The following is a 10,757-nucleotide window of genomic DNA, read 5'->3' as shown; positions in this document are numbered from 1 at the left end:
AACTTGACTTTTCCATCTAAGTCTCTCTTCTGCCTCCGGAAGAAGGACTGGAGCTTGGTCCCTGTCCTGGCTGCGCGCTGGGGGATGTCCTGAAGCCCTTCCTGCTGTCCCAGCATTGAGACTTCTCCCTGGTGACTCTGTTCAGATTCACAGAATGGACTCAGCGGGCTGCAGCTGGATTTCTGAGCAGCCAAGAGAGTGGGGCCTCGTGTGCCCGAGGTCGGAGCCCCGGGGAAAGGAGTTTGGGGGTTGCTCCAGTGACTCTTCCTGCCACTTTTCCATCCTCCACCCCATCTTTCTCCTTCCTCTTTCCCTAATGTTATATCTGTATTTTAAAATCTCTGTCTCTCCCCTCTGGAATGTTAGCTCCACAAGAATAAGGTACGCGCTTTGTTTACTGCTCTGTCTCCAAATGCTGGGACAGGGCCTGTGCTCATTGACTAGTTTTCAGTGTTGAGTGTTGTCATTCAGGTCACCTTTCCCTTCTTTTGAGAGTGGTGCCTTTCTCTTTATGTTGGAGACCCCTCCTCTGTTCCATGTGGCCCTGCAGGGGCTGCCTAGCCTCCCCAGCCACTTACTGTGTCAGCTCATGTTGTAGGAGACCTGTGAAATGTAAGGGATTAATTATATAGTTCTTAAGGCTTATTACAGGAAGCAGCAAGATGATGCTCGGCTCTCCCCACCCTGTTCCTGCTCCCCTTGGAAAACCACTGATAACTCTGAGCTGTTACTTTCTGTTTTAACTTCCACATTTTCATTTTTCACTTTGTGTCAGTGTTTTCTTTCCTTTTCACAATGATTGTATGTTACATTTTGTTATATTTATTTTTTAAAAATCAATTAATGTATTCATTTTTGGCTGCTTTGGGTCTTTGTCGCTGCACACAGGCTTTCTCTAGTTGTGGCGAGCAGGGGCGACTCTTTGTCGCGGTGTGCGGCGGGCTTCCCATTGCGGTGGATTCTCTTGTTGCGGAGCACGGGCTCTAGGTGCACGGGCTTCAGTAGTTGTGGCACACGGGCTCCGTAGTTGTAGCTTGCGGGCTCTAGAGCACAGGCTCAGTAGTTGTGGTGCACGGGCTTAGTTGCTCCGCGGCATGTGGGATCTCCCCGGACCAGGGCTCGAACCCGCGTCCCCTGCACTGGCAGACGGACTCTTTTTTTTTTTTTTTTTTTTTTTTTTTTGCAGTACGCCGTCCTCTCACTGTTGTGGCCTCTCCTGTTGCGGAACACAGGCTTTTGTTTGTGGGAAGATTTTTTTTTTTTTTTTTTGCAGTACGCCGTCCTCTCACTGTTGTGGCCTCTCCTGTTGCGGAACACAGGCTCCGGATGCGCAGGCACAGTGGCCATGGCTCACGGGCCTAGCCACTCCGCGGCACGTGGAATCTTCCTGGACCGGGACACGAACCCGCGTCCCCTGCATCGGCAGGCGGACTCAACCACTGTGCCACCAGGGAAGCCCCACCTTTAGTTTTTTAAAAATATTTATTTATTTATCTTTGGCTGCATTGGGTCTTTTTAAAAAAATTTATTAACTTCTGGCTGTGTTGGGTCTTCGTTGCTGTGCGCAGGTTTTCTCTGGTTGCGTCAAGCGGGGGCTACTCTTTGTTGCTGTGCGCGGGCTTCTCATCGCGGTGGCTTCTCTTGTTGCAGAGCACGGGCTCTAGGCGCATGGGCTTCAGTAGTTGTGGCATGCGGGCTCAGTAGTTGCGGCACACGGGCTCTAGAGCGCAGGCTCAGTATTTGTGGCACATGGGCTTAGTTGCTCCGCGGCATCTTCCTGGACCAGGGCTCGAACCTGTGTTCCCTGCATTGGCAGGTGGATTCTTAACCCCTGCGCCACCAGGGACGCCCCCACCTTTTGTTATTTTAGACATTTTAAAAGGGAAGGGCTTTGTGGACAAGAGGAGCCCTGAGCCACGGGCCTTACTCCTGCAGCAGCGTGCCTCTTGCTGAGGGACTCTTCCGGTCGGCTTCCCCATGGTTGGCGTTTGGCGTCTCTAACTCATTCCTCTGTTGTCTTTGTCCTTTTGGGTTTACCCTTCCTTTGAAATTCCTTACTGTCATTTAAATTGGGGTTTCTGCATGGAGTGTAGGTAAATGTGAGAAAGGAGGCCTCACATTCTTTTTAAATATAAAAATTGTTTTAGAATTACCACTCTCCCCTTATTTTTTGCATCCTGTTCTCCTTCTGGGTTTATATTCTTGCTCTAGTACCTCTTTTAGCATTTCATTTGTGAAAGGGATATGTATATTAAACTCCCTTAGTTTTTGCATGTCTGAAAATATATTTTGCCTCATGTTCAGTGATAATTTAGATGAGAAATTATTTTTTTCCCTTAACACTTTAGAGAGGCTCCGTCATCTACTCCTATCTGTTGAGGCTGCACAAAGGTCTGTGTTTCTGTTTCTTTTCTCATGCTAAAGTCTGTGAATTAACTTACTCTTTATGGGTACTTAGGTTTTAAGATTTTCTTTTTACCCTTCATGTTACGTGTTTTCAGAAATGATGTGTCTAGGTATTGATTTGCTTTTATTTATCTTGCTCAGAACCCTGGGTACCCTTTTAAATCTGAATACTTGAGTTTCCTTTCATCTCTGGAAAATTTCCATTATTATGCCTTTGAAAATTGCCTTTCCCCCATCCTCCCTAGTTTCTCCTGGAACTCTATTGGAATGTAAACTCCCTGAGGGCAGAGTATTCTTTGTGTGTGTGTATGTGTGATAACATATATATAACGAAAAATCACCATCGTGACCATTTTTAAGTGTTTAGTTCAGTGGCATTAAGTACGTTTACATTATTGTGCCGCCGTCACCACCATCCACTCCAGAATTTTTTCATCTTGTGAAACTGAAACTCCCCATTAAACACTTAACTCTTCATCCTCTCCTCCCCATTCCCTTGCAGCTACCTTTCTACTTTCTGTCTCTGTGAATTTGATTACTCTTGGGATCTCATATAAGTGGAATCAGGGAGTTCCCCGGTGGTCCAGTGGTCAGGACTCCACACTTTCACTACCGAGGGCGTGGGTTCAACCCCTGGTCAGGGAACTAGGGTCCCACATGCCATGTGGTGAGGCCAAAAAGAAAAAAAGTGGAATGATACACATTTGTCCTTTTGTGACCAGATTCTTTTACTTAGCATAATGTATTCAAAGTTCATCCATGTTGTAGTATGTCTCAATACTTCATTCCTTTTTCAGGCTGAACAATATTCCATTATCTGGAGGTACCACAGTTTATCAGTTCATTCATCTGCTGAAGGACAGCTTGTTTGCTTCCAAGTTTTGGCAATTAATGAATGAAACTGCTATAAACCTCTGTGTGCAGGTTTTTGTGTGGACATAAGTTTTCAGCTTCCTTGGGTAAATACCAAGGAGTGGGATTGCTGAATCGTATGGTGAGAGTATGTTTAGTTTTGTTGTGAGAAACCACCAACCTGTCTTCCATTGTGGCTGCACCATTCGGCGCTCCCACCGGCGGTGATGAGAGTTCCTGCTTCTCCACATCGTCGCCAGCACGTGGCGCTGTCAGTGTTGAGGAGTCTGGCCGTTCTGACAGGTGTGGAGTGACTGCTTTAATTACCGTACCTTCACAGTAGGTCTTGCAGGAGGGCTCTGGGTTGTAGAACCGCCCCCTGAGCAGTTTCCCAGTTGCCTTTGCAGGGCTCTACCAGCGTCACTCATGCTAGACCCATTTTTACGTATGTTTCTTGGCTCAGGATTTGGGGCACCACAGCGTCTGAGGCAGAGTTCTTGAGGGTGATTCTGTCTCCCCAGTGGTCTCTGGTGGGTGTTTGCTGAGGGCCCAGCCCTGGGCTGGCTGGAGGTGTGGCTCAGGTGACAGTGCTGTCACAGCTGACACTCTGGTCTGCTTTGGGTGATGCCTGTGAGCTGGAGTGTGGGTGAGAGGGTGTGGTCATTTGCCGCAGCTGGTAAGTGGTAGGGCCAGATTCCAGCCCTAGCAGTGGCTTCCACACTCTGTGCTCGGGACCCTGCAGCTCTCCACGCCCTCCGACCCGCTGCAGCTGAGCGGGAGCCCAGGCAGGCCAGGCCCTGGCTTTGCCTCAGCTCTGCATTCTGGCTGCCAGGCCCAGCTCCTGAGGCTCGTCGTCCTGTCCCGTGCAGCCCATGACCTGTAAGGCTGACTGCTCTTCCCTCTTCATCTCTGGACCTGGAGATTGCCCTTTCCTGTTTTGAATTAAGTGATGTAGCTAACTTTTTTTGTTAAAAAAGTAATTTGGCTACCTTCACCAGAAATCTTCTGAAATGTGTTAAAATGGTGACGGGATGTTAATAGAGTCCCTAATGTTGAATCATCGTTTTTGGATACACCCTCTTTAGCTGTGATATCTTATTTTAATATGGTAATGACTGGGTTTGATTTATTTCTATTTTGTAATTTTTTTTTACAATCATACTCTACTGATCTTGGTCTGTAGTTCTTTTCTGTACTCATTTTTCTGGTTTTGGTGTGAGAGTTATGCCAGCCTTATATAATGTTTGGGAAACTCCATCATTTTCCATGTTCTGGAATAATTTAAACAATAGGAATGCTGTATTTATGTGATGAATAATACACAGCAGTTGGAAAGACCCAGCTACACTTGTTTATATCAGCATGGGGGAAATCAAGCTGTGTTGATTGATGAAATCGCAGAGCACAAGTCCAGTATGGTAGCATTGCTGCTTGGCATGCAGACCCCATACAGCAGTTCTCTGTTGCTGGGTACATCCCATAGACTGTAAGGATGCGTAGTCAACTGGCGATGGGAAGAGTAAGGGGAACTTAGGGTTCCTGAAAGGCAGACGTCATCTTTGTTTTACTCATTCACCCTGAGCAAGGCTTGCGGGAGGTGGGGGCTGCAGCGGGAGCTTGTGTTTGGCTTCTCGCTGTTGGGCTTGGGGCTCCGGTGGGTGCTGTGGGCGTGGGGAACCAGAATCCCGGGGTGCTGCTGCGGGTGGGCGGTGGGCGGCCTGTGGGCTGAGCCTGGCTTCTCCCGTCTGGGGGCCCTCGGGTGCCGTGCGCCCGCCCCGCCCGTCCTCGGCTCATGCATCTGCAGTTGCCATTGTCCGGAGGTCTTCTTTTTTTTATGTCAAAAAGACATGAAGCAAATGTGGCAACATGCTGAAAGCTGTCGTTTTGGAGTGGTGAGTATACACGTGTGTCCTGTTGTTCTTTGCACTTTTCTGCTTTTGAAACTTGCCCCCCCCGCCCCGCTAGCCAGTATAAGAACGATTGGCCGTTGAGGGATCATCACATGAGCCTAGTGAAGCTCTCTGGGCCTTTCTTTTATGGTTATTGTGGGCTCTGTAGTTTTTCTACCTCTTGGTTAGGTTTTATATTTTTCTTGAAATGCTAGACAAAGTGAAAGGTTTTCTAATTTATTGGTATAACCTTGATTAAAAAAACCAAAAAATCCTAGAAAGATCAAATTAATGGTCAGTGACGTGCAGTGCCGTGTAGGAAGTCAAGGTGGACCCTCTCTGCGGGGCCCCTGCCTTCAAGGGTTGTCCCAGGTGGAATCCTGGAAAGTAAGCAGCCCACAGTCAGATTAGGAGGGGAAAAAAGACCAAATGCCCAAAGAAACAGGTACCATGAATGAAAATAAAAGCAACAACAGTAGACACAGGCCTGCAAAGACCAGATATTTAAAACAGTTACGTTTAATATATTCAAAGATTTAAAAGAAACCTGAAAATTCCAACAGGAACAAGCAATCTTGAAAATGTGGTTCACGTACATGTCATGATGACCACGGACCTAGGCCTGGACTTAGATCCTAACCCCATGACCCTGGGTATGTTTTAAGAGAAGCCAGAAATCTGAATTTTTGCGTAAAATGTCCCAAACTTTAATTGTTGGCAACTAAAACGTCTTGTTTATCTGTCTACTGGCTCTACTTCTTAATATTGTTTTCTTAACTGTTGCTCTAACTAGGGCTGCAGTTTGCATCCTTAACTCATCACAGGCTACTTAGAGTTAATATACCACTGGGTATAAAATACAAGAATCTTGCAACTGTCTAGATTGATTTACTCCCTTCCCCATGCTACAGTTGTCATATGTATTATATCTATTAAGTTATAACTTCAGTGTTATATATTTTGCTTTAATTATTTGAATTTTAAAGAAACTAAGGGAAACAAATAGTCTTTTATATTTACTCATATATTCACCATTTCTGGTGCCCTTCATTTCTTCCTAAAGATCCCAGTTTCAGTCTGGTGTCATTTCTCTTCAACCTGAAGAACTTCCTTTAGCATTTCTCATAGTGAAGATCTGATGGCAACAACTTCTTAGTTTGTATTTCTCTTAAAATGTATTTTGTCATCACTTCTGAAGGATATTTTTTCTGGATATCAAATTCTGGTTGGACAGTTGGTTTTTTTTTTTTTTCCCCATTACTCAAATCATATCTGGCTTCTGTTTCTCGTGAGAAGTAAATGATCATCTGTATCGTTTTGTATGTAATGGGTCTTTTCTCCCTCTGACTGCTTTCCAGGGTTTCTCTTTATCTTGGTTTTTAGGCATTTCAACTGATGTGCACCTGAATGTAGGTTCTTTTATATATATCCTGCTTGAGATTTGCTGAGCTTCTTGAATCTGTAAATTGATGTCTCACTGAATTTGGGAAGTTTTTCTGGTTATTTTTTCTTTTTTTCTTTTAAATGACTAACTTTAAAAAGAATATTTATTAATTTATTTTTAATATTAGTTTTGGCTGCATTGGGTCTTAGTTGTGGCGTGCGGGATCTTTTGTTGCAGCACGCAGGCTTCTCTCTGGTTGCGGCACATGGGCTCCAGAGTGCGTGGTCTCTGTAGTTGTGGCGGGTGGGCTTAGTTGCTCCGTGGCATGTGGGATCTTCGTTCCCCTACCAGGGCTCGAACCTGCGCCGCCTGCATTGGCAGGCGGATTCTTAAACACTGCACCACCAGGGAAGCCCCCCAGATATTTCTTCTGTGTCATTGTTTCTCTCCTTTCCTTCTGGGTGGGAGTGGGAACCCGGACCTTATAGTTTTTGTTTCTCTGTTGCCATTTCCAATTTATTATTTTATGAGTATATTTTCCTTTATGTCCTTGAGCATGGTTATAATAGATGCTTTGAAATCCTGCTGAATTTCAATATTTGGGCCATCTCGGGGTTGGTTTCTGCTGTTTCCCTGTTTCATCATATATTTAGTAATTTCTTTCTTGGATAATGTGAATGATGTTCTGTAGACCCTCTTTGTTCCATTATGTTCTTAAGAGTGGTCTTTTATTATCAATTGTGTTAAAATACACATAACATTTACCATCTTAACCATTTTTAAGTGTGAAGTTCAGTGGTATTAAGTACATGAACGCTGTTGCAGCCATCACCAGAACTCTTCGTCTTGCGAATCTGGAATGTTGCCCCCATTAAAAAAACACCTCCCTGTTCTCCCCTCCCCCAGATCCTGGTGCCCCCACCATCCTACTTTCTGTCTTTATGGATTTGACTACTCATAAAAGTGCAGTCTTGCAGTATTTTGTGACTGGCTTATTGCACTCACTGAAACGTCCTCAGGGTTCATCCATGTCACAGCAGGTGTCAGAATCTCCTTCCTTTTTAAGGCTGAATCGTATTCCACCGGGTGGATTCCACCTTTTGCCTGTTGTGAACATGCTGCTGTGAACATTGGGTACAGATACCTCTGTGAGTCCCTGCTTTCAGTTCTTTGGGGTGTGTATCCAGAGTGGAATTGCTGGGTCCTTTTGATTCTTTGGGGAACACCCCCCCCACCACCGCTATTTTCCAGCAGCCACACCATTTTGCGTTCCCACCCACGTGCATGAAGTTTCCAATTTCTCCACATCCTCGCCAACCCCTGTTTTCTGTTTTTTGTAGTAGGTAGCCATCCTCAGGGGTGTGTGTGAGGTGGCATTTCGTTGTGGTTTTGATACTATTTTTTTTGGCCTTGCTGTGGGGCTTGTGGGATCTTAGTTCCCGGACCAGGGGTTGAACCCGGGCCCGGCAGTGAGAGCGCCGAGTCCTAACCGCTGGCCGGCCCTGGAAGTCCGCTTCTCATCCTCAGAGTGGTGTTGCGGTTTGTTTCTGCCTCGCTTCAGCTGTCTTGTAAGCTGGGCTGCGTGGACTCCAGGGTTCGGCGGGGAGTCTGCGGAGCACGGGGGCCCCCCTTGAAGGCTCTCCTTTCCCTGTTCACCCAGTGTCTGGCCTGCTGGGTGCTTTCCCGAGCCGCCCCCGCGCCCCCTGCTCTGGGCTCTCTCCAGTGCCTTTAGGTCATTGTCTTCTCTTTTTGTCCAGTTGGTCTGATGTAAGCGGGACTGGGAACCCACTCTCATTTACCTGAAAAAAACACCATGTGGGGCACACCGAATGCTCTGGTGTGTGCCCGGTGCTCCAGGTGTCCGGGGCCAACCCTCCACCACTGCCTGGCTCCCGCCCTGGCCTGGCGTCCTTGGAGACTGGGCCCTTTCCACCGAGGCTCTCTTGGGAGGGTTGTCCTGGGCTGCATCCTTGGCCCCTCCCCAGGGGGTGTAGCCAGCGGCCCCTAGGCGGTGACAGTGGCTGAGCACCTACGTCCTTGGGCTCCCGGTCCCGGCGCCCCACTTCTCCCTGGTCTCTCACCATTGGCCCCCTCACTCTTGGGACGTCTTCCCAGCGGAGTGGGCACCCACCTGTTCCCTGTTCCGAGCCGCCTTCACGGGGCGTCCCCAGCGAGGGGCTGCGGCTGTGTGGGGAGGAGACCCCTCTGCACGCGGACCTCGGGCGGACGTTCCGTGGAGGGCGCTGTGGGTGTCGCGCTATGGCCCGGCCCTGCTGCCCAACTAGCGCGGTCCCGGAGAGCTGACTGCACTTGATGACGCTGCCCTGCTGCTTGTCACCGACAGTTAACTTGGGCCTGGGTGGGGAGGGGCGGGGGGGGCGGTGGAGGTCCAGCTCTCACCTTCCCCGGCCGTCTGGGCTGAAGCTTTGCCTACCGGTAATCGCGGGTATGTCCCGAGCCCCTGCCCGGAGTCCTCTTCCGCTGTGTCTCAAGTGCTTCCCTTTTGTCCTTTGCCCGGGCCTGGCTTTGTGCTGGCCACCTCGGGCGCTGCCCTCGTGGCAGGGGGCAGGGGGCGACCTCCGCTTCCGAGGGCTGAGGTTGAGGGGGGCACGGCCACACAGCTTATTAGTGGCGGTCCCTGCTTGACTCTTGTGTTCTCTCGTTAGAAACTAGTCCTGTTCCTTTCACTTTATCACTTTGTGATTCCTGTCATTTTTGTGATGTTAGAACTGCCTCTTGTGACCTAAATCATTATAGGAAACATCATAAATTGCCTCAAAACCCCCCCAAACTCTACAAACTGATAGAGAGCTTCATTGGCATACTCATCTTAGGTTTGAAATGTAATACCTTTCTTTTCTTTCTCTTTTTCTAATGCTGCAGTGTTCTAAGAACGGAGGCATCTAGGCTGAATGGAATTCAGCATCAAAGAAAGTCCTCTTTCTGTTCCGAAGGTTGTAAAGTGCGTGAAGATGAAGCAGGCACCGGAAATCCTTGGCAACACGAATGGAAAGACTCCGAACTGTGAAGTGAGTCGTGAGTGCTCCGTGTTCCTGAGCAAAGCCCAGCTCTCCGCCGGCCTGCAGGAGGGAGTTGTGCAGAAGTTCAATGGCCACGACGCGCTTCCTTTTATCCCAGCCGAGAGGCTGAAAGACCTCACCTCCCGCGTCTTTAATGGAGACCCTGGTGCTCATGATGCCAGACTGCGTTTGGAGTCCCAGGAAATGAAGGGACTTGGGACACCACCTGACACTACCCCTGTCAAAAATGGCTCTCCAGAGATCAAGCTGAAAATCACCAAAACATACATGAACGGGAAACCTCTCTTTGAATCTTCCATATGTGGCGATGGTGCTGCTGCTGTGTCCCAGTCGGAAGAAAATGGACAAAAACCGGAAAATAAAGTGAGGAGGAGCAGGAAGAGAAGCATAAAATATGACTCCTTACTGGAGCAGGGCCTTGTTGAGGCCGCCCTGGTGTCCAGGGTCTCAGGTCCCTCGGAGAAAAAGGTATTTGTGAGTGAGGAGTTCTGGCTGGGCGCGGTAGAGTGCAGCCCCAGCTCCCAGGCACAGAAGGGCCACGAAGGACACGCGGTGTGCAAGGGGGCGGGAGGAGGTGGGCTCAGCTCCCTGAGGCCTGCTCTCCAGCTGGGGCCCCTGGCTGTGACAACGGTAGACACTCAAACAGCAGCCTGCTGAGCAGTGCTGAGGCCTAGAGATTAAACATAAACATTAGACAAGGGGACTTCCCTGGTGGCCCAGTGGTCAAGACTTTGCCTTCCAATGCCGGGGGTTCGGGGTCGATCCCTGGTTGGGGAGCTAAGATCCCACATGCCTCGGGGCCGAAAAACCAAAGCATAAAAAAGTCAGAAGCAATAGTGTAACAAATTCAATAAAGACGTCAGAAAATGGTCCACATCCAAAAACAAAAACTTTAACTAAAAAAAGAAAAGATTACATGAGTGTCTGACCCCAGGCCTGGCCCATTCCAGAGCGCTTGACCTTCATGCTGTCCTGTTGTCACGGATCTCCTCTCCAGAGATGCCCTTTAGCCTGAATCTGGTCAGTGGAGGAGCGTGGGGATCTAGGGGGGCCTCCTCAGTCTGTGCTGCCCAAGAAGGGGAGCAGGGCTGTGCTGGGCAGGTGTGCTGCTACCTCCTGCCCCACGGTTCACCGTCCACTCCCAGGTCTCCTCTCCCGGTGGTCCTGTAGATGGGCCCTGCTGCC

The 10,757-nt window shown here is 48.7% G+C and overlaps 1 protein-coding gene across 7 annotated transcripts in view; it reads left to right on the top strand.

Moving 5' to 3' along the window:
* Positions 1-5,078: 5,078 nt before the first annotated feature.
* Positions 5,079-10,757, top strand: part of NSD2 (nuclear receptor binding SET domain protein 2) — a 56,448-nt gene continuing 50,769 nt past the window's right edge. For 3 of the 7 annotated variants that reach the window (XM_007114127.4, XM_028492439.2, XM_028492438.2), the window contains exons 1-2: positions 5,079-5,150; positions 9,415-10,040. In XM_007114127.4, the coding sequence (XP_007114189.1) occupies positions 9,444-10,040 (597 nt within the window). In that variant the 5' untranslated portion in view covers positions 5,079-5,150; positions 9,415-9,443. The remainder of the gene's footprint in view (positions 5,151-9,414; positions 10,041-10,757) is intronic. The other 4 variants (XM_028492443.2, XM_028492442.2, XM_028492440.2 and 1 more) reach the window with 3 other exon arrangements.

This window comes from Physeter macrocephalus, chromosome 7 (assembly GCF_002837175.3).
Source record: "Physeter macrocephalus isolate SW-GA chromosome 7, ASM283717v5, whole genome shotgun sequence".
In the NCBI taxonomy this organism is placed as follows: domain Eukaryota; kingdom Metazoa; phylum Chordata; class Mammalia; order Artiodactyla; family Physeteridae; genus Physeter; species Physeter macrocephalus.
This window is presented reverse-complemented; position numbering and strand designations above follow the sequence as displayed.